This window comes from Diabrotica virgifera, chromosome 7 (genome assembly GCF_917563875.1).
Source record: "Diabrotica virgifera virgifera chromosome 7, PGI_DIABVI_V3a".
Classification (NCBI taxonomy): Eukaryota; Metazoa; Arthropoda; class Insecta; order Coleoptera; family Chrysomelidae; genus Diabrotica; species Diabrotica virgifera.
The window spans coordinates 39486847-39512118 of NC_065449.1; the positions used below are offsets into that span (position 1 = coordinate 39486847).

The 25272-nt window shown below is 32.7% G+C and overlaps 1 protein-coding gene across 1 annotated transcript in view; it reads left to right on the forward strand.

The window, feature by feature from the left end:
- Positions 1 to 2595: 2595 nt before the first annotated feature.
- LOC114329309 (divergent protein kinase domain 1C) overlaps positions 2596 to 25272 on the forward strand; it is a 41593-nt gene continuing 18916 nt past the window's right edge. Inside the window, exons 1-4 of the mRNA XM_028278353.2 lie at positions 2596 to 2837; positions 5226 to 5370; positions 6721 to 7017; positions 23208 to 23621. Of these exons, the coding sequence (XP_028134154.2) occupies positions 2685 to 2837; positions 5226 to 5370; positions 6721 to 7017; positions 23208 to 23621 (1009 nt within the window). The 5' untranslated portion in view covers positions 2596 to 2684. The remainder of the gene's footprint in view (positions 2838 to 5225; positions 5371 to 6720; positions 7018 to 23207; positions 23622 to 25272) is intronic.

Here is a 25272-nt window from a genome sequence, read left to right on the forward strand (position 1 = left end):
ATGGTCGTATTTGTTTGCTTTGTTCTTTTTTGCCAGGAATAAAGGTCGATGTCAACCAATCTTGTGGAACCCTATCGCCTATCGCATTTATAGATGTTCTTTTTTCGTTTTATTATTCCCATCACACCAGAGTAATTATATTATAATTACTTTGGTGACTTCTAAAGTTATCTTAGGAGGAGCTTCTTAGAGTTGTTTCTTGTTGTTGAAAAATCTGGGCATCGGTGATGCAAACAATACCACTAGATACCTACTTATTCTAATGATTAAAAGCTGGAATGTTTTCTAAATAGGTCGGTTATTGTTATCATTATTTTTACGTTGTTAATGACGAGTAGTTAAACTTATTTATAAAAAAGTATATATATGGATACACCAATAAAGTAGTAACAACTTTGATAAGGAATTTTTAAGGCATATTTAACAAAGTATTGTAAACCTCCCACATGATTAGGCCCTCTACAAAGAGATGTAGCCGGTTATTTAGTAAATTTTCGTATGCTATCCGATTTAAGCAAATTGCGAGACCAACAGGGGAATATCATCACAGACAGAAATCAAGAAATCTGCATATGGACAAAATACATACAGGAACTTTTTGATGATACTAGATCCGAACAATCTCCATCCTACATATGTGATGACCACTTATCAATCACATCAGGTGAAGTGGAAAGAGCAATATCACAACTAAAAGATGGCAAAGCTCCTTGACCTGACAATGCATATGCTGAACTCATAAAACTATTTGACACCGACGGTACTCAACGCCTAACCAAAATATTTAACGACATATATTTAAGCGGAGTAATACCAAAAGCATGGTTGAAGTCGACGTTTGTTGCTTTACAAAAGAAAACAAAGTCCGTATCCTGCAGTGATTTCCGAACCATCAGCTTAATGAGCCATATTTTAAAGCTATTTCTAAAAATTATACATCAAAGGATATATAGACTGTGCGAAGAAAAAATCAGCCGAACACAGTTTGGTTTTCGAAATGCAGTGGGTACAAGAGAGGCTCTATTTAGTATACAAGTGCTATTTCAACGATGTAGAGACGTGAATTGCGATATTTATGCATGTTTCATTGATTACCATAAAGCGTTCGATACAGTAAAGCACGACAAGCTGATGGAGATATTAACCAATATTGGAATAAACACCTGTGATTTAAGGATTATCAGCAATCTGTACTGGAATCAAACATCATCTATCCGGACAGAGGCAGGAGAATCCGACGATATCAAAATCAAACGTGGGGTCCGTCAGGGATGTATACTATCCCCACTGCTGTTTAACATCTACTCTGAGGAAATCTTTCAAGAAGCATTGGATGATGTTGAAGCCGGAATTAGAACTAACGGAGAATGTATCAATAACATAAGATACGCAGACGACACTGTGGTATTCGCTGACAGTTCTGAAGCCCTACAGGAGTTAATGAGCAGAATCGCAGAAGTCAGTCAGAGATACGGACTTTCACTAAACACTAAGAAAACCAAATGTATGATGATCTCTAAGAATGAACAGCAATTTGGACGAATCAGTGTGAATGGTCAATAAATAGAAAGAGTAAAAACATACACCTACCTTGGTACGAACGTCAATGAAAATTGGGACCATTCTATAGAAATCAAATGTAGGATAGAGAAAGCAAGATCTGCATTTCAAAAAATGGCAAAGTTGTTCAAATGTCATGATTTGTCGATACCCATAAAAGTCAGATTACTACGATGTTATATATTTCCTATACTGTTGTACGGAGTTGAGTCGTGAACTCTCACAGACGCCACCTGCAAGAAAATTGAGGCTTTTGAGATGTGGCTTTATCGTCGAATCCTGAAGATATCTTATACCGACCACATTACTAATGAGGGTGTTTTGCTGAGAATGAAAAAAGAAAAAGAGCTGTTAATCAAAATAAAAACAGCCAAAATCGAATACCTCGGTCACATCATGAGGAACAGTGAGAGATATGGACTGCTGCAACTGGTCTTGCAGGGAAAGTAGAGGGAAAGCGAGGACCAGGAAGGCGAAGGATTTCCTGGCTGAGAAATCTACGAACGTGGTTCAACACAACCACTACAAATCTTTTCAGAGCAGCAGTGTGCAAAGTGCAGATTGCCATGATGGTCGCCAACATCCGAAACGGATAGGCACTACAAGAAGAGAAGAAGATCCGATTTAACAATATTTTATTAATAACTTGTTCTGCAAATATTCTTCGTACCTACTTTTTGTCAAGATCATCTTTTGTATCGTGTCTACTCCACGTAGACCTTTTCCTTTTATTCCACACTCTATGATTTTCTAAAATTATATAACATATTCCATTTTCACTGCCTAATTCCTAAATGTATTTTGTCCGTGCTGATCCTTCTATCAGTTTTCTTAATTTTATAATTTGTCTTAGATATGTTTTCGCCCACAGTTGCTTTAATGGAAAATGTTAGGCATTTGTGACCATTTCCTGCAAATAAGTGTTATTCGCCTCCAGAACTGCTGCGGATGCTATTTGATTCGATGAAAAACTTTCCGTCTCTTGGAACTTTGGACAGCATCGGAGTTCGATTACTGCAATACGAAGTTTGTTATTTTCCTGCTGCACGGTCGATTCTTCACCCCTTGGCTGCTATGACTTTTCATTTGTCCTTTAAAAATCCACTTGCTTGCATTGTTTTGTTATGATTTTGTATAGAAGAATTCCAGGGATTTTATATACACACAAGTATACGGTCTACTCTATAGCTATTGTTATATTCACTTTGATTTATTTGTTATTTAAATTCAATGTGCTGTGCGTGAATCTTCAAGCTTGGCATCATGTTTCGATACTGGTAAGGTAAATTACCCAGATAAAATACCTTTTTCCAACACTAATTGTTAAATAAGATCTAAATTTAAATAATTCACAGAACAATTTATTTATACGAGATTTAATTATACAGGGTGATGCATCAAAAATGTATTAAAGGGTTACTACATTTTCAAAAATAATACATTTTTTAGTAACAATCGACTCCAATCGACAAGATAGTTAGAATCCGATTATAAATGATCTATGTTTGCCAACAAAAATCGTACTAAAAATATTGTTGACAATTGTTTTTCCAAAAATTATTTAATCAATTTCAAATTGTTATCAACAATTGTTATCAACAATAGTTGTACAGAAAAAAGTTTTGATGACTTTGTATAAACATTCCTTTAACAGATAATTTTCGGTTTTTGTATTACATTTTTTGATCTTTCTTAATTTTCTCAAAAAGAAGTTGTTTATTTAATTTTTAAAGTACAATTTTTAAGCATTTTATCAAGTGCATTTTAAAGACTACATCTTAAGCTTTAAAAACACCTATTAAATTGTAATATGTCTGTTTAAACTTGAGTAATACCCTCTTAAAATGGTAGTAATTTAGTAAAACTACGAAGTTTTAAAAAATTACATTTTTTGATACGTCGTATCATTTGAATTCAATTTTTGAGATTTTGTTTGAATAAAACATCGTTTAGTAAGATATTTTAAAAGTAAGTTGTGCAAATTTTAGAGTTTTACAGGTAAAATTGTATTAGTTACACATTTTTAAATCATTTTTAAACAAAATTCATGTAAGTCTGATTTTCCGCCCACGCCGTACTTATGCCCATATTTTTTTCTTTTTATTACAATTATAGCTTTAATGTTCTTCTTTCATTTCCAATCTGTAAAATTTAATTTGATAAATTGGTTCAAAAATTATAATAAATTAACTCAAACGTGCACTGCGTCGAAAGCTACTATACAGTGCTCCAATGTTTGTGAGATGGGTGACTTGAGCTTAAATAAAAAAAATTATAGCAGTTGTAGGTTTAATTTTAGAAAAATCTTTATATAAGTTATTTTGGGTAAAATTTTCTAAAGTTTTCAATGGTCAAGTAAGTTTTTTTTTAAATTTATATTTTCGCAGGTATTTAAAAAAACAACTAATTTCACAGTTCATTTGTTTAAAGGTACTAGTACACTTTAGAAGACTAAAAATAAGCATTTTTTCAAGATTTTTTCTCAGAACCTTTATTATAAGTGAATATAAAACTTTTTACATATTAATATCTAACTCTTAGAGAATACAAAAAATATATACCTATTTTTTCATTTATACATGTACACTAATATTATAGAGAGTGCCAAATTCGAGGCCTCGAAAAAAAGTAGTTCCGATGGCGGACAGTTAATCTCAGGATTGGGATCTTTAAAACAAAAAAATTATACGGCATTTTAAAAAGGAAGGTTTCTTACGTAAGAATTTACCACCATTAGTGAAAAATTCTGCAAAACAAAAATTTTACGGAAATTTGAAAAATTTTTGTCAAAAAATCGCCCGTTTTTCTTCAGTTTTTCATGGTTAAAAAATATTTATTTTTAATTTTTTGATCAATTTGTGGTAAATTGTCACGTAAGAAACCTTCCTCTTTCAAATGCAGTACGATTTTTTTGTTTCAAATATCCCAATCCTGAGATTAACTGTCCGCCATCATTTTTCGAGGCTTCGAATTTTGCGCCCTCTACAATATTAGTGTACATGCATAAATGAAAAAAGATATATTTTTTGTACTCTCTAAGAGTTAGATAATAATATGTAAAAAGTTTTATGTTCATTTTTAATAAATGTTCTGAGAAAAAAATGATTATTTTTGGTCTTCTAAAGTGTACTATAAATAGTACCTTTAAAAAGTGAAGCACCCACTTTTGGAATAGAACTTTTTGAGATGTTGTTTAAAACATTTCTTAATGAAATTACAAAAAGTTCTATCTTGTTGGATTTTTTCCGTAAGCAACTCCATTGATTCCCCTAAAAAGGATATTCAAATTGTTTATAAGAAAAAAATTGCAATGTTTTTGCAGTCAAGTTTTGCAATGTTTTTGCAGTCAAGTTTTGCAATGTTGGAAATATTTTTTACTTATTTAAAATTATTTTGATATAGGTATAATAAATCTCCCTGTTGCTTACCAGCATTTTTTACTAGCTTCTACCAGAGTTCAGCGTTATTAAAAGTATCAGATAATTATTTTATTTTAATTTAAAATATTGCAAAGTATAGTTGTTTGGGATAAACAATTTAAAATTATATTGTCTTCTTTTTCTCAACTCGTTTTCTTTTCCAAAGTTGTTACTTCTTAGTTTACCAAAAGTATTACTTCATCTCCATGTATCAAGGAATATTGATAACCAACTTTCTTCTTTCAGTGTCATCTTTATGAGAATGGTCTTGCAGTAGGATCCTTGTGTGCTCCACTATGCGTCACAAAAGATATCCATTCTCTAACATGTCACTCCTTCGAAGCTACGAAAGAAGCAGTCTTCAGTGCAGAGTGGCATGACACACGCCTGGGTAAATATTTTATGTATATAAACAATAAAGAAACAAATACATAGTTAGCTCACCCAAATAAGGGATGATAAAACAATCCCTGAATAATGAAAGTGGGGCATTATACACCCCATTCACAAGAAATGGAATAAGCAAGAATGCTCCATCTGTAAACGAATTATGATATTAAACATATCATACAAAGTTTTTTTTCTCTCCAGTATAGTACTCGTAATTTGACGCTCTTTGCGAAAGGGATTGTTGGCATAGGCGTAACAATGGGGTTTTGGGGGTTATAACCCCCCATTTGGATGTACTTTGAGCTCTATACGCTTAACACCATTACTATTCCATACCCCCCAAGACCAGAGACATCAAGTAGTTGTAACCCCCCTTAGGATCATCCTGGTTACGCCTCTGATTGTTGGTGACTACCAATGAGGAATAAAGATAATAGAAGGTCAATTTTACGTCAACCAAACCCCAGTAGAAAGAGTGACGCACTACAACTACATCGGCACCATAATAAATGAAAAATGGTCCTACAACTAGAAGATACAGGAGCATCTAACAAGCTAGATCTACCTTCCATCCCATGAGGTCCTACTTCAAAAGCCACAATCTCCCTCTTGGTATAAAAGTAAGAACGCTGCGATACTATGTCTTCTCTATCAATCCTTTTTTATGGTGTTGAACCGTGAACCTTGAAAGAAGATATGTGCAGAAGATTGGAGCATTTGAGATGTGGCTGTATAGGAGAATACTTAAGATCCCGTGAACTGACTAAATTACAAATGAAGAGATCCTCAGAAGAATAAGGAAGAACCAAGAAATACTGACGTCCATCAAATCTCGAAACTAACAATACTTCAGAGACATTATGAGAAATGAATCCCTCTCCTACAAGCCATCCTGCAAAGAAAAATAATTGGAAAGCGAGGTCCAGGAAGAAGAAGGACATCCTGGTTAAATAATTTCAAACCCTGGTTCAACACAGCATCTGTGACACCTCAAGAAAAGAAGTGAGGAATTCCACCAAACTGATTTACTCGATCTACTCTACTAAAAGAACCTCGAATACAATATCGACATAAAGATTCTATTTATTGATTTCAAAGAAGCCGTTGACACTATAAACAAAAAAACTACGACAGAAAGGAATGGAATTTAATTGTTGAACAGGCCAAAACCCACACAGAGGGTTGTAGCACTAGATGAATAAGATGATTGTAAAAAGGATAAAAGGTTAACTATTCTGAGATTAGATATACAGGTTCGCTATACACATGTATTCTAATTTTATTTTTTTCAAGAAAAATATACTCTTAAGTTTATACAATCTACACCTCAATAATGTTTAAACTGTTTTAGTGTTCAAATCAGTACCAAAAGACATCCAAGCCATTCACTGGTTCGACAATGGAATTGTAAAGTATCCGTCAGAAAAAGAGTTCCTACAAACAATAAGAGCCGTAGTAAAAAATAAGTTTAATCTAACGGTGGCTTATGATACAGCCATCCGATTATCAAGACTTAAACCCACGTACGAAGAGAAGAATAGATTGAAGAGGAGGAAGGAAATAGACAATCTATGGTTATTGTTACAGGATAACGAATATCTTCTGTCAGCTTTATTTACAGATAAGGATGTGTTTCCCCAACTACTAGGTATGATTTCTTAGAGAATAGAGAGTTATCAAGTACTTCTAGGAGAATACGGTAACGTTATTTTAGAAATGGAGTATGCGCAGTATGAAGATTGAATAACGGAAATGATTTTAACGTTTACGGGCTCCGTTACGGTACGTCGAATAGCGGGCTTGAAATACGGTAACGTTAGAAGCGAATCGCACCAATTCGGCAAGACTCGGACATTTAAGTTCTGTTATGTGTGGTTATGTCATCTGTTCTTTGTTATGAAATTTTATTTCTGTACATTAATAAGGTGTTTTGTCCTTGTTTTCTTGGTTGATTGACCATCTGCTAACATTTGGAAATTGCACATTGTGGAAAGTTGGTGGAAAACATTTTATTTTCAATTTTTTTTTCTAAATCTTCGTCATTGGCCTCAGTTCCTTATTGCTTGTTCTATGATCTCTTCCATATTTCTTTAGAAAAATTTTGAAACCCAAATTGTACAAAACCAGGCAAAATTACAAAATATTATGTATCTTGGGTGAAAGAAACCAATTTAATTATATTTATATTGCTGTCAAATACAACATTTGACTGACAGCTACCAACTTTTAACGTGAAGCACTTGATAACTCTAAAATTACATATACGTTAAAATTTATACCGTAACAAAATAGCGTTTACGTGTCAAAATAACGGATGGATAGAATTTTACTTGATAACTCTCTAATATCTCAAAAAATACGTTATTATACTTTTCTCATTTTTCTTCTTCTTTCTGTAGATATGACTCTGTTTTTTGCAATGTGCATCCAGTAAGTTGTTGTTCCATTGTTTTCGTGTTTAATGTTATACATGTTTAATATTAATTCTGTGGCCGTTTGTCAAAAGCTGATATGTCCACTATTTTGTGATTTGGACTTTTTTATGCCAGTTGATAGTGTGTAATTATATGCTCCATCTGCCCAAAGTAAATATGTCCAGTGTACTGTGAAATGTAGTTTACCCTCCATGTTTAAATCTGGATATGTTCACATGACCAAATCAATGTTTGCCAAAAGCTGATATGTACCATTGTCAGTTGTAAGTCATAAATAAATATGACAAACTGTAAGGAGTAATTCTACATAAAAAATAAGTACAATTTGGTTGATAAACATATGTCTGCAAATGCTTCGTTTCCGAGATACGGGGTGTTGAATTTTTTTTTTCAAGATGCCAATTTATTTATTACTCCACTGGTTGAGCTATGACAATGAAATTTGGTAAGTTTTAAGCAGTAGTTATTGCGCATTTTTTGACATAAAAATAAGAATTTTTTATTCATCATTGACGCGCATACGGGTAATGTTTTGAATTTTTTTAAATAGAAAAATTGTACGTCACTAAGATATTCAAAATTAAAAATTATTTTTGAATTCCATGGACAAGTTCTGATAAAGAAAGGACAAAAAAATAAAAACCTTAGCGCGTATTTTTCATTTCATTAATACATTATAAGTTATACCAAGAACTATCTAATACAACACTAATAAGATTTTAACTAGGCTGAAAGCTATAACATATGTTCAAAATGACTTTCTTCAAATGGTATGGGTATTGGTGTGAATTTTTGAATTGCTCGTATAATTTGTGACAAAAATATATCTTGCCATTTTTCATATGAGGCACCGTTTTTATACCAAAAATAATGCATCTTAACGCTTACAAAGTATTCGAGGTAGTTTCTATATGCATAGAAACTTATTTCAAATACTTTGTAAACGTTAAGATGTTTTATTTTTTTGCATAAAAACGGCGCATCGTATGGAAAAAAGACAGGATAGATTTTTTATCGTAACTTGGACGAGGAATTCAAAAATGATTTTTAATTTGGAATACCTCAGTGGCGTACTATTATTTTCATTGAAAAAAATTCAGGCCAGTACCCGTACGGGCGCCAATGATGAATATAAAATTCTACTGTTACCTCTGAAAGAGGTCATTTTGAACATCTGTTGTAGCTTTGAGCCTAGTTTAAATCTTATAAGTGTTATTTTCTATTATTGTTCTAGTTTAGTATTTTTTAGTAGATAGTTCTTGATAATGTATTAAATAAATGAAAATTACGCGTTAAGATATTCATTTTTTTACATAAAAATGGTTCACCATATGAAAAAAAGAAAAGAGGTTTTTTATCATAAATTAAACGAGAAATTTAAAATAATGTTTAATTTGAAATATCTCAGTGGCGTACTACTTTTTTCTTTAAAAAAATTTAGACCATTACCCGTATGCGCGCCAATGGTGAATAGAAAATTGTTAGTTGAATGTCAAAAAATACGCAAAAACTACCTCTTAAAATTACCCACCAAATTTTATTACAACGTTGCCAGTAGTGTATTTAAAAAACGTTTGCCAAAAGCTGATATGTGCACTTAGATCCGTAAATTTTTTGCATTTTGCAAAATTAACAGAAAATTTTTATATAGATAGGCAAAATGCCCTCACTCTCAGAATTCAATTTTTTAATTTTTTTTACGTTCTGTGCAATTAAAAAATTAGATAACGCGGATTTTTAGCTTGCCACCCCCCTTACCCCTCCCCCCATAGCCAAAAACGTAGATTTTTAGATTTAATTTTTTTTAGTTGGGTTACAATTGATTTAAAATTTCAAAAAATTCATGCGTGTAGCTGAGGCTTTTTCAAAATATGTCCATTTTTTATGGACCCTTAGGTCGAGTGTACATAACCTCAAATTTTTTTTTAACTTTTTAGGTTCCAATTTTTTTTGCATTTTGTGTATTTTATCAGAAGCTATCTCTCTGATTTTTTTTTCAGATTTTTCCGTCAGGTGCGCCCTCTTGAAAAATCCGGAAAACTGTTTTTTTAGGGGGTTTTGGGGATTTTCTCCATTTTATAGACTGCAACATAGATCAACTCAAGCTTTTGTTAATACATTATGTATAATTTGAAATAAGTGAGTATATTAGGATATTCAAAAATTGGGCGAAACACTTATAAACCCCCCAAAAAACATGTTTGTTTAAAGTTTTGTAAGGATTTTTGCGGGTCTAATTATATTTTTTGAGGTCGATACAGCCTGAATATCTTGTTTTTATTTTTTTACGTTCTATATGATTTTAAAAAATTAGGACTCACAGCAATTTTAGCCCACTTCCCCTATTCCCCCTCCCCCACAGCCAAAAATATCAATTTTTCGATTTTATTTTTTAAGTTGGTTTGCAATTAAATTATAAATGTTGTTCTGAAGCTATTTCTTTGTGGCATTTTTGTAATTAACTATTCTAAATGGAAAATAAGCCACAATTTACCTAAAAAATGATTTTATTTTCCATCTGTAATGCGATAGAGAGAATTTGATAATCTGTGACGCACTGAAAAAATGGTTTGGGACGATCTATATAAATAAGTCAGATTAAATTAAAATATTAGAATATTTTTTTACCAAGCAACATTTTTGTTTATTTTATTAATATTTTGTATTTTGACAACGACGTCCGTGGTGGACATCGAAACGTTAATAAAATCATGTTTTAGTTAAATTGTGGCTTATTTCGCATTTAGAATAGTTAGTAATTATTAAATTATAAATTACAAAAAATTCACACGCACAGCTGAGGCTTTTACAGAACATCTATTATTATGGACCCGAAGGTCGAGTGTACATATTATACCCTCATTTTTTTTTGTTTTTTAATAGGTACGTATAACTTTTTTTGGCGATGGCTGCTAATTTTTTTGTGTTTTGTGTATTTTACAAACCATCTACGTTTGGCTCATAATGCAAATAGTCCACGCTGTATGCTTGTCCCGTTAGGTAAATTATTCTGATTATTTTTTTTTTTGCACAAACTTACTCAAAAACACAAGGTGCCAGGCAGTACCGCGGTCGGAAAATTGTTTAAACCTTTTTTTAAACGAATTCAAAAAATCAATTTTTTCACTTCGGACAAATTTGTTTTAGATTCTCTGGATCAAGCTGAGCAAAAAAGGTATCTTGTGATTTTTTTATAAAATTGACTGTTGTCGAGTTACATGCAATTTCAAATTTTAAAAACCCGAAAATGGCCATTTTCAAGGCTTAATTACTCGATTAAAAATTATTATTATGAAAGTCATAAAGTAAAACATGATTTTATTAACGTTTCGACGTCCACCATGGACGTCGTTGTCAAAATACAAAATATTAATAAATTAAACAAAAATGTTGCTTGGTAAAAAAATCTTCTAATAATTTAATTTAATCTGACTTATTTATATAGATCGTCCCAAACCTCTCTATCGCATTACAGATCGAAAATAAAATCATTTTTTAGGTAAATTGTGGCTTATTTTCCATTTAGAGTAGTTAATTATAAAAATGCCACAAAAAAATAGCTTCAGAACAACATTTATAATTTAATTATAAAAAAAAATAAAATCGAAAAATTGATATTTTTGGCTGTGGGGGAGGGGGAATAGGGGAAGTGGGCTAAAATTGCGGTGAGTTCTAATTTTTTAAAATCATATAGAACGTAAAAAATAAAAAAAATATTCAGGCTGGATCGACCTCAAAAAATATAATTAGACCCGCAAAAATCCTTACAAAACTTTAAACAAACATGGTTTTTGGGGGTTTATAAGTGTTTCGCCCAATTTTTGAATATCCTAATATACCCAGTTATTTCAAATTATACATAATCTATTAACAAAAGCTTGAGTTGATCTATGTTGCAGTCTATAAAATGGAGAAAATCCCCAAAACCCCCTAAAAAAACAGTTTTCCGGATTTTTCAAGATGGCGCACCTGACAGAAAAATCTGAAAAAAATCAGAGAGATAGCTTTTGATAAAATACACAAAATGCAAAAAAAATTGCAGCCCCCTCCAAAAAGCAGTTATAGTTTTTAAAATAGTTTAAAAAAAATTTGAGGTTATGTACACTCGACCTAAGGGTCCATAAAAAATGGACATATTTTATAAAAGCCTCAGCTATACGTAAGAATTTTTTTAAATTTTTAAATCAATTGCAACCCAACTAAAAAAAATTAAATCTAAAAATCTACGTTTTTGGCTGTGGGGGGAGCGGTAAGGGGGGTGGCGAGCTAAAAATCCGCGTTATCTCATTTTTTAATTGCACAGAACGTAAAAAAATTCAAATAATTGAATTCTGAGAGTGAGGGCATTTTGCCTATCTTAACGGGGGTACCCTTTGTAGCTAGGTTATGGGCCATTCCACGAACATACGCCTGTTTTAGATTACTTCGACAACGAATATTTTACTGTGCAACATCTTCTTCTTCTTCTTATGCAATCCACTAATGGATGTTCGCGATCACGTTTGACCATTTTTCTCTATCCCTTGCAGTATGTATTAGGTCTCCTATGTTTTTTAGTCCTGTCCATTGTTTGACATTACGGAGCCATGACATTTTCTTCCTGCCCACTCCCCTTCTTCCTTCGATCTTTCCTTCAATTAAGGTTTGCAGAAACTGATATCTTTCATTTCTAATTATGTGTCCCAGGTATGCCGTTTTTCTCTGTTTAATTGTGCACATCAGTTGTCGTTCTTTACCAATTCTTTTCAGGATTTCTTCATTTGTTATTCTTGCGGTCCAGGGAACTTTAAGGATTCGTCGATAGATCCACATCTCAAATGCCTCTAGCTTATTCATTGTGTTTATTTTTAAAGTCCATCCTTCCATGCCATATAGGAGCACCGACCATATATAGCATTTTGTGAATCTTAATCTTAGGTTTAGGTCAAAGTCAGAGTTCGTAAAGACGTTTCTGAATTTCATGAATGCACTTCTGGCTCTTTCTATCCGACATTTAATTTCCATATCCGACATCCAGTCTTCACATAGCCAGGTTCCCAGGTACTTAAACTTTCTTACGCGCTCTACATCTTGGTTGTTATATGCTAGTCTTGCATTTTGATGTTGACATAATTGACGGCTGATTATAAGGAACTTTGTCTTTTTTATGTTGATGCTAAGTCCCATGTTCTCGCTATGCTCTCCAATTTTATTAAGAAGGTTTTGGAGGTCTTCTATATTGTCTGCTATTAAGACCGAATCATCCGCATATCGTATATTATTGACCCAGGTACCATTCACTTTGATGCCGCTTTCGCATTCCTCAAGAGCTTCCTGGAAGATACTTTCTGAATATAGATTGAACAGTAGTGGGGAGAGAATGCATCCCTGTCTTACACCTCTGAGAATTTTTTGAGCTTGCGTTGTTTCATTGTCCACCTTGACGACAGCTGTTTGATTCCAGTAAAGAGCCTCTATGCAACGAATGTCTTTTTGATCTATGTCGAGTTGTTTCAGTATATGTACGAGTTTATGATGTTGTACTCGATCGAAGGCTTTTTCATAATCTATAAAGCACATCATTACATCTTTCCTTTGATCGTAGCAGTTCTAGGACTTGGGTTGCAACTAGTGCTTCCCTGGTACCCAGGCCTTTTCGAAATCCAAATTGTGAGCAACCAATAACCTTATCGCATTTTGTGGAGATTCTGTAGTGAAGAACTTTGAGGAATATTTTTAAAGAATGGCTCATCAGACTTATCAGTCGGTGCTCTTGACACTTTGTTGCGTTGTTCTTTTTTGGCAAAGGGATAAAGGTAGATACAAGCCAGTGGACAGGGAATTTTCCTTTTTTATAGATTTGGTTGAAAAATCTTTGGAGTATCGTAATTCCCTCTTCATCTAACAATCTGAGTAACTCAACAGGAATTTTATCAGGTCCAACTGCTTTCCCGTCTTTCGAGGTATTTATTGCTCTAGTAATTTCTTCAATTGTGATCTCGGGACCAGATAGGTTGTTAATATCTATCACTTGTTCCTGAACGACTTCTATCTATATCTATAAGAAGTACGAAAGTAAATGGCGCTAATAATTATTCCAATAAAGAACAATGTAATTTGCAATTTACTTTCGTTCTTCTTATTTTGCACAGTAAAATATTCGTTATCGAAGTAATTCAAAACAGGCGTATGTTCGTGGAATAGGGTATATCTGTAAACTCATATGAATAGTTGTAAGAAAATTAAACTCAAAACAAAATATGATATTTCTACATCTGTGACTTTATGGACGTCGTAGAAGTTTGAATTTGCTCTCCTGAAAAGTAGCAAAAATGGACATATCAGCTTTTGGCAAACAACCACTCAATTAAATGTATTAATATCTGTGGCTAAAAAGTTATCTAATGCCATTCCCTCTCTGTGAACACAAGCATACATCATTTTCGTGGTCTTTCCACTGATTGTCTTCCTATTGGGAAACGTATTTCGCCGTCTTTACTAATATTTGTTGTCATTCGGCTTATGTGGTCGTTCCATTCTACTCTTTTTTTATTGCCCAGTTCCTACTGTTCTCCACCTTGCATATCCATCGTAGTATATCTGCATTTCTAGCTCTATCCCGTAGTGTTTTACCATCGAATTATCTAAAAGTTTTCATCTCTGCTGTTTCTAGCATTCTTTTTGTCCTTTCTGTATCAGGTCGTGTTTTTGCCGCTATATCATTACTAGTCTGATCACGATCACTGTTTTGTAAATTCTGCTTTTCATTTCAGGTAACATGCGGCTCAGTTTGCTATATTCACTTGGTCTTCCACTTCTGTTTCGAGCTTTCCGTAGCTAGATTGTGTAATGCCTAGATACTTAAACTACATCCCTTGTTCTGTTATCTGACCCTCCAGCTCTAATTTAAATCTGATAGAAAAAAACTCAACTCAACTTCATTCGGTTTGTTTGTTATTACTTTAGTTGTTAATTTTAATGTGTTTAATAAATTAATTCCTCTGTAATTTTTTTTTTAATTTGCTTTATTGTCACTGAAAATTATACAATTTTATTGAAAAAGCTTAACATAGAGTCACGAAAAAGATATACATAACAATAACAAATACAATTTTATAAAATTAGATAAATTGTCAATAAAAAAAATATAAACAAGTTAAAAAAGTGAAGTAAAAAAACAAAAACCAATATATCGCAAAATTACTATAAATTGCAAAATTGAACATACAACATAATATAATAAAACACAAACAAAGGAACTAATAAGTTTAAGCTGCTGTATGTGAACTTGAGAAATGATGTTGCAGATTTGAGTTGTAAAGGGAGATGGTATAGTTTTTTTGCGGAATATAGTATAGATTTCTTTACTAACTCAGAAGACGGGATCGGTAAATAGACATCAAAAGTTGAATTTCTGGTGGAGTAGTCATGATGAGGCCTTGCTGGAAAGACATGCATGTGTTTACGAATTAAGCAAACAGTTTCTAAAATATACAAAGATGGAAGGGTTAAAATTTCGTGATCTTTAAAGTAACTTCTGCAATGGGTTGTTCTTCTGAGGCCAAACAGGTATCTTATTGCTCTTTTTTGTAATTTGAAAATAACATCAAATTGGGCAGCTGTACTAGACCCCCAAAAAGGAAGACCATATCGAAGATGAGACTCGAATAAAGAAAAATATGTTATTTTAGAAGATACTAAATTGAGTTCCTTCGAAACAGATCTTATGGCATAGCAGGCTGAGGCGAGTTTCTTACTTAACAAATCGATATGAAGGGACCATTTGAGGTTGCTGTCTAAAAGAATACCAAGAAATTTTACAGAATCAACGGTAGAGATCTGGCACTATTCACAAGCAGGGGTTGAAGAGCACCTTTATATGATAATGCTACCGTTTTATCCACTTTAAAGGAGAGTAAATTAGAGTCAGACCAGGTTTTTATCGTAAGAAGATCAGAAGTTATAGTTGCATGAAGAGTTGCAATAGTTGAGTTGCTCCAAGTGATACTGGTATCATCAGCAAAAAGAAAAATTTTTCCATCGATTTTTAAATTATTGATGTCATTTGTAAAGATAAGGAAAAGTAGAGGACCCAATACTGAACCTTGTGGTACTCCACATACAATGTTTTTGAGACTAGAGTCAGTATCATTTGCTCTAACCAGTTGTTTCCTATTATCAAAGGAAGATTTGAACCAATTCAAAGAAATACCTCGAATTCCATAGAAATTAAGTTTTTTAATCAAAATGTTGTGATTTACACAATCAAAAGCTTTGGATTAGTCACAGAAAACAGTGGCAGTATAAAGATTATTGTTTAGTGCTTGGTAAACCTCGTGAAGTACAGAAAACATGGCATCAGTTGTACATTTATTAGTTAAGAAGCCGAACTGATTTTGTGATAAAATATTGTTATCAAAGAGAAACGACATAAGTCGGGTTTTTATGAGCCTCTCAATAATTTTGGAGAGTACCGGTAGTAGGGCAATAGGTCTATAGTTGCAGGCATTAGATTTTTCGCCACCTTTATGAAGAGTAATAATAATGGCTGTCTTTAGGCACTCTGGAAATTTACCGTTTTCAAAGGAATCATTAATTAGTGACACGAGGAGTTCTAACACATTATCTGTGAGATTTGAGAAGATTTTTATGGATAGTCCATCAGTACTACAAGATGATTTGCTTTTGATATTATTGATCGTTTGGATCAATTCAGATTTATAGATTGGTCTTATAAAGAATGAATTCGAGACAATTTCTGAATTAGGGAGATAGGAAATGGGATCTTGTTGAGACTGAATAGTTGATGTTATATTTTTACTCACGTTAATGAAGTATTCGTTTAGATTTTCAGGGTTTGGACGGGCAAATGTTTGAGCTGCGTGGGTTTTATTTCGAAGATCGTTTATTACGGACCAAGTTTCTTTTGCAACACTTTTGGAGCTTCCCAGATGATTTTGATAGTAGGCTTTTTTAGCTGATTTGATGAGTTTTAGGTATGTGACTCTGTAATTGGTGATATATTGAGTGACAGAGACGTTGGTAGTAAATTTCTTGATATAAAGTAGTGAACGCATATTTTTTGCTGATATGCGGATACCTTTGGTAGTCCAGGGTTTGCGACGTTTTGGCTTAATCATAATTAAAGGAAATGCCTTATTGAAGATACAGACAAGCTTCTCCAAAAAATCACTGAAAATATAGTCCACGTCCGTAGAAGGAAAATGCCAGTCAGAAGTTAAACATAAATTTTGGAATTTATGAAAATTCCGAGCGGAAAAAATCCTACCTAAACGTCGGGTTTTCGAGGAGGGTTTGCTGAAGATGTTAAATTTCGTATATACTGCTTCATGATCAGATAGTTCCACATTAATAACTGTAGAGCAGACATCAAGGGGTGAGAAATCGGAGACAATATAATCAATTATGGTAGATGTAGTTTTTGTAATCCTTGTAGGAGAATTAACGTGCATTGAGAGACCATATGATCCAAATATGTTGACCAAGAACATTTGGGTAGCACAAGCAGCAGCATAATTTATGTTGAAATCTCCACATAGAGTTTTTCTGCTTTTGTGAGGCAAGTCATCTAACAAATTTAGCAGGTTCTGAAAAAATAGTTCCACGGAAGAGTCAGGTGATCTATAGATGCAAATAATGTAAAGATTAAGAATTTTATTAAAAACTAAGGAAAATTCAAAGAAGGCTTCATTCAACAAAAAGTCATATTTTGTTATCAGAGAAAAATCATTGTTTGCAGAAAGAATTAGGGTGCCTCCATGAGCTGAGTTTGGACTATCATACCTAGCAATTGTGGTAGATTTCTCTACAAAAAAAGGCTCGTTGACTTCAAGCCAGTGTTCTGTAACAGCAACTATCTGGGGAAATCCTAATTCCTCTAGAAACAAAAATAATTCATTAGTTTTATTTCTTATAGAACGAATATTAATCAGAACCATACTAACGTTGTCATCACTAAAATTATTCGAGGTTTCTAGTTCCTCAGAACACGTCGTATTATTTAAAAATTTCGTCTTGGAGAGCTAGTGGAATAATAATTTCGGTGACATTCCCTTGATTTTTGCAGGTGAATAATTCTTTCCGAAGTGAGAAAAGACCTAAAAGCAGCAAGATCAGCGTCTACCTCATCTGCACCAATTCCATAAGCATCGTTGAATTCTAGAAGAATTTTTCTTAGATCTTCACTCTTAGTCGGAAGTCCTTCGGAAGCCAGAAACAGTTTAACACTTGTGTTGGTATACCCATCATACAATACTGATGCAGGTTAGTGGTGTAGAAAAGCAAGATGAAGTTTAATAGCCTTCAAGATATCCGGTTCCCCTAATCTGGCTAAAAGATACCGACTATTCGAGTTATTGGTCAATCTAACTCTTGGTGGGGTCAAAGGATCCAGATTTATCGATGGTTCTAAAGTATCTTTCTTAATGAAATTAATATGAGAATGGAAAGGATCTTTAGATTTGCAAATTGCAATGGCCTGCTTGTCTGTCGGTATATTTGTGGTATCAACTTCATTATTGTTGTTACTTGGAATGGTAATTGGATTTTCCAAGTTAACCGTGCTTCTGATGTTCTTCCGATTTATATTTGTCTCAGATGAAGTCGTTGGTTCGGAGTATAAGGATTCTGTAGACCACTTAACGTTTACACCCGGTGGCCAAATTTCTTTATTAAATAAAAAGTCAAGAGATGTTTTAGACTTAATACCTATTTTGAATGAGGAACCAGTATCTGAGTTGGCATCTTTAAGGAGGGCGTAACATCTTATAAATTCCTTGATACCTAGCTTCTCTTTAATGTAATGAACTACTTGTATAGGTGTGTATATTGGGGTTAAGTTGCTAATGACGGGTCCGATTTGTCTCCTATTTTTGAAGAAAGGTATTAGGATGCTTGATCTCCATTCTTGCGGTATTCTGTTTTGTTTTATTATTTTTTGGATTGGTTTTAATATGTAGTTGTTTGGTCAGATCTTTTCCTCCTTACTTTAGGAGTCATTCAATATTCTGTACTCTCTTGGTGATTTTCTATTTTTTAATTTCCTTAATGCTTCCTTTACCTATGCCTCATCAATATTTATTTCTTCGTTTATCGTCACTTCAGGTGTTGGTGGTTCATTATGATTACCTTTAGCAAATATTCATTATGGTTACCTTTAGCAAAGTATTCTACCCATATTTCCTTTTGAATATGTTTCGTTTTTATTAGTTCGTTCATTTCTTTTCTTTGTCCTCTGATCATTCTCCACATTTCCATTGTGTTCCGTAGAAGTCGTGTTCCATCTCTTTTAAAAAGCTCTGCTTGTGTTCCCTCTTAATTTATCTGACTAAAGTATTCGTTTCGTTTTTTTTTTTCGTTTATACTGGTTGTATGCTTATGTTGTTTGCTTTGTTCTGTATTGCAAAATGGCTTTCTTCTTTTCTTCACATTTTATCTTCACTTCCTATCTAAACCATAGGGTTTTCTTTTTTTAATATAAGTATTCGTTACTTTCCTCACTCCAAGTGATTCTGTATTCTGTTGATGCGTTAATTACGTCATCTTTGAGTTTTTCCCAGCTTTCCTCGATGTTATCATTTCCTAATATTTCATTCTCAGCAATATTCTCTGATATTCTTTTTCTGTATAAGTATTCAAATAACTCAAATAACCTCAAATTGTTTTAGTGATAACAACTTTAGCATGGTTCTGATTAATATTCGTTCTATAAGATACAAAACTGATGAATTATTTTTGTTCCTAGAGGAATTAGGATTTCCCCCGGTAGTTGCGGTTACAGAGCACTGGCTTGAAGTCAAAGAGCCCTTTTTGTAGAAAAATACACCACAATTGCTAGGTATGATCGTCCAAGCTCAGCTTACGGAGGCACCCTAATTCTATCTACGAGCAATGATTTTTCTTCGATAACAAAATATGACTTTCTGCTAAGTGAAGCCTTCTTTGAGTTTTCGTTAATTTATAATAAGAATCTTAATCTTTATATTATTTGCATTTATAGATCACCTAACTCTTCCGTGGAACTATTTTTTCAGAACCTGCTAAATTTGTTAGATGACCTGCCCCATAAAAGTAGAAAAATTTTATGCGGGGACTTTAACATTGATTATGCTGCTGCTAGAGCTACACAAATATCCTTGGTCAACATATTTGAATCGTATGGTCTAACAATGCACGTTGATTCTCCTACAAGGATTACAAAAACTTCATCTACCATAATTGATTATACTGTCTCAGATTGTTCACCCCTTGATGTCCACTCTACAATTATTAATGCTGGACTATCTGATCATGAAGCAGTTTATACGAAGTTTAATATCTTGAGCAAACCCTCCTCGAAAACCCGATGTTTAGGCAGGATTTTTTCCACCCGGAACTTTCGTAATTTCCAAAATTTATACTTAACCACTGAGTGGCGCTTTCCTGCTATGGACGTGGATAATAATTTCAGTGCTTTTTTGGATAAGCTTGTCTGTATCTTCAATAAAGCATTTCCTTTAATTGCAATTAAGCCAAAACATCGCAAACCCTGGACTACTAAAGGTATCCGAATATCTTCCAAGAATACGCGTTCTCTTCTCTATATCAGGAAATTTACTACCAACGTCTCTATCACTGAATATATCACCAACTAAAGGGCAACCTATCTTAAACTTATAAAATCAGCTAAAAAAGACTACTACCATAACCGTTTGGGAAGCTCAAAAAGTGTTGCAAAAGAAACTTGGTCCATAATAAACGATCTTCGAAATAAAACCCACACTGCTAAAACAATTTCCCTTCCAGACCCTGAAAATCTAAATGAATACTTTGTTAATGTGAGTAAAAATATTACATCAACTATTTTGCCACAACAAGATCCCATGGCTTATCTCCCTAATTCAAGAAAGGTCTCGAATTCAATCTTTATAAAACCAGTCGATAAATCTGAACTGATCCAAACAATCAATACTATCAAAAGCAAATCCTCCTGTAGTACTGATGGTCTATCGATAAAATTTTTTTCTAATCTCCCAGAAAATTTGTTAGAAGTCCTCATCTCACTAATTAATGATTCCTTTGAGAAAGGTAAATTTCCAGAGTGCCTGAAGACAGCCATCATTATTCCTCTTCATAAGGGTGGTGAAATATCTAATACCTGCAATTATAGACCTATTGCACTACTACAGGTACTCTCCAAAATTATTGAGAGACTCATAAAAGCCCGACTTATGTCCTTTCTAGTTGAAAACAACATTTTATCACAAAATTAGTTCGGCTTTTTAAATAATAAATGCACCACTGATGCCATCTTTTCTGTAATACATGAGGTTTATCAAGCACTGAACAATAATCTTCACACTGCCACCGTTTTTTGTGACTACGCCAAAGCTTTTGATTGTGTAAATCATAACATTTTGATAAGAAAACTAAATTTCTACGGAATTCGAGGTATTTCTTTAGATTGGTTCCAATCTTACTTGGATGATAGGAAACAACTGGTTAGAGCAAATGATACAGACTCTAGTCTCAAAAACATTGTATGTGGGGTACCTCAAGGTTCAGTATTGGGTCCTCTACTTTTCCTTATCTTTATTAATGACATCACTAGTTTAAAAATCGATGGAAAAGTCTTTCTTTTTGCTGATGATACCAGTATCACTTGGAGCAACTCAAATATTGCAACTCTTCATGCTACTATAACTTCTGATCTACTTACAATAAAAACCTGGTCTGACTCTAATTTACTCTCGTTTAACGTAGATAAAACAGTAGCATTGTCTTATAAAGGAGTCCTTCAACTCTTACCTCTTAATAACAGCCAGATCAGTACCGTTGATTCTGTAAAATTTCTTGGTATTTTTTTAGACAGCAACCTTAAATGGTCCCACCATATCGATTTGTTAAGGAAGAAACTATCCTCAGCTTGCTATGCTATAAGATCTGTTTCGAATGATCTCAATTTAGCATCTTCCAAAATAACATATTTTTCTTTGTTCGAGTCACATCTTCGTTATGGTCTTCCTTTTTGGGGTTCTGGTTCAGCTGCCCAATTCGATGTTATTTTCAAATTACAAAAAAGAGCAATTAGATATCTGTTTGGCCTCAGAAGAACAACACATTGCAGAAGTTACTTCAAAGGTCACAGAATTTTAACCCTTCCATCTTTGTATATTTTAGAAACTGTTTGCTTAATTCGTAAACATCTACATGTCTTTCTACCAAGACCTAATCATGACTACTTCACGAGAAATTCTACGTTTGACGTCTATATGCCGACCCCGTCCTCTGAGTTATAGTCGGTTCGCTAAACTCAGACGCAACTGGCTAGATATTTTAGTCGATAAGTTTTTTGTTTTTTGCCAATTTTACAAAAATTGGCAAAATTACTAACTATCTAGTGATTATTAACTATTTAGTAATTATTTTTTGCCAATTTTACTAAAATTGGGAAAATTACCGACTAAAATATCTAGAAAGTTGCGTCTGAGTTTAGCGAACAGACTATAGTAAAGAAATCTATATTACATTCCGCAAAAAAACTTTACAACCATCTCCCTCTACAACTTAAATCTGCAGCATCTTTCCCCAAATTCCGTAAACTGACAAAAGCCTACCTATCTGAAAGACCATTTTATTCAGTAGAAGATTTTCTTAATCAATAACTAAGAAATTACAGTACCCTTTGCACAAGTAGTATTTTTATTATCATTCTTTTGTCTATATTTGGATGTCATATGCAGCAGCTTAACTTTTAAACTTATTAATTACTAGGTAGACTATGCATTTGCAATTTTACTTAAATTTTGCAATTGATTACTTCTGTTTAACTTCATTATTATTGTTATTATTGTAAATATATTGACGATTTATGTAATTTTAGTAAATTGGATTGTTATTGTTTTGTTTTCTTGACTTTTTATAAGCTTTGTCGATAAAATTGTACAATTTTTCATGACAATAAAGCATATTTCTATTCTATTCTATTCTATTCCATGGATTTCATATTTAGTCCTTCGACTCTGATTTTTGTTTGTTTTGGTGCCGCTATCTTGGGTGTGAAGTGTTTCATGATTATTCGTATTGTACATAATACTAATACTATGTACAATATATAGGTGGGTATATAATACTAGGCTATGGTGGCTATTTACTTATACTAATTGAAATTTGAAATTAAATGGCAATTAAAAATTAGAAATGGTTGATAATAGTATGTTAATGCATTTTTGTTGCAGATTTGTGTTCTTCTTCCTCGTTGCATATTCTTATTTAATTCTTTTAACTATCCTCCTTTCTCAAGCGAGCCTGAGACCTGGGACCGTCTACAATTGGAAATTTGATATAGAATTTGTATAAAAAGTTATAATTTGTATAAAAGCAAACATTTTATTTTATTTTTTGTAAGATATCAATACGATTTTAGGTACATGCGGTCCCTACTTCGCCGTAGAATACCTAGAACCCATTCCATCCATGTCGTCGCTGTTAACAGCCAGCGACAGCATGGAAAATTGGGGGAAACGTTTAAAACTAGCTGTTCAAATACTAGATCTCTTAGAAAAACTAGAAACCAAATTTAGGGAACCCTTTCACCTTTGTGACCTTAAACTGGAGCATTTTGGTATAGTGAAAAACCAGAACAATCTCAAATTTATCGATTTGGATGGAGTTCTACCCAGATCCGTTGTTAATTCGATTATAAAAGAAGTTGACTATTGTAAAAGTGATAATGACTGTGATTTCATTGATTGCCGTTCGAGATGCGAAAATGGAAACAGATGTAGCAGTTACGTGGCAAACAATAATTTGCAGATTGTTTGCGAGAAAATATTTCTAGGTAAGTTGATCAAAACATTAAACAAAATAGTTTATGAGAAAGATTAATGAAATTTCTAACAAAGCTTTTGGTTTCTCCCCATATGTCCTCCTCCAGCTTGGAGCACAATTTCTACCATATGCTCTTATCCCTCTTGATCATTTTACTTTTCTACTCTTTTTTCAGTTGTTAATAATTTTTTGCTATCATACAGGGTGATCGATTAGTGGGGGTAAAGCTCAATAGATCCGCTATAGTAATAGATAGCAATAAAAGTTAATAACAAAAATTTTAGTACCTTTGAGCTTCACATTACAAAATTAGTTAGAATGTTACAGGGTGTTCGGTAACACAGTGGCAGACCAAACTTGTTTTTTTTTAAATAAAACACCCTATATTTTATTATAAATTCGAAATCCTGTTAACTTCTCCATCACAAAAATATAAAGGTTTGTTATGTTATACAGGTTATATGCAAAGTTATAACCAATTTTATATGAAAATCGAAACAAGTTCAACTCCCTGTATAAATAAAAATAGGCAAAACAGCAATGGTTTATTAATGCCATATTTTTTACATATTGTCAAAATTTTCAAGAATGATTGATATTGCTAATTTTCTTTATATCAAATACAGGGTGAGTCAAAATGCAAGTACATTATTTTCTCAGTAATTTTAAATGGAACACCCTGTATTTTATATCATTTAAATTTATTAGATTTCGAGATATTTTTATTTTTCAATGGACCAGTAGCGTGGCTACCCAAATCACCAGAATTTAATAAACTGGACTGATTTTTTGGGGTTACGTTAATAATGAAGTTTATAAAACACCTCCAACAACAAGGGATGAGATGAAGAATATAATACAAAGTGTATTTCGATGTGTTAATGTACAAATGCTCCGTAGAATAAGTAGCTCATTCAATGATCGTTTTTAGGCGTGCATAAATGTTTTAAGAGGTAATTTTGAACACCTTACGTAATTAAATATTAAAAATATTCTATTAAAAGTAGCTTCTAATTTTTTCAAACATGTTTTTTTTTGCAAAATGTATTACTGATAAATTATTTTTCGTTCTTTATTTGTTACATTTTTACATTTAGGTACATACAAAAGTAAGTAGTGTTTAATTGTCTTCACAAAATGTTGTATTTTGTGTTTGTGTGTTTTTTTGTAAAATTTATTACTAATTTTTTTTATTTGTTACATTTACATAAAAAAGTAGTTTTTAATTGTTTCAAAAATGTTGCATGTTGTGGTTGTGTTTTTTTTTGTAAAATGTATTACAAATAAATTATTTTTATTTCTTTATTTGCTACATTGTTACATTGATTACCGGATTGATAATCAGTAATCGTCAATAATTCAGTCATGGCTTACTTAAAATTTAGATAAATTTAGACACCTAAAATAATTGGCTTGGAAAAATGAAAATATCTCCAAAAACTAATAAATTTGGACATAGGGAATGTTATATAAAAATTAAAGTACGGTAATGTTACTTTTCAATAGTGATATAAAATAAAGGGTGTTCCATTTAACATTACTGAGAAAATAATGTACTTTCGTTTTGACTCACCCTGTATTTGATATAAAGAAAATTAGCAATGTCAATAATTCTTGAAAATTTTGACAATAAATAAAAAAATATGGAATTAATAAACCAT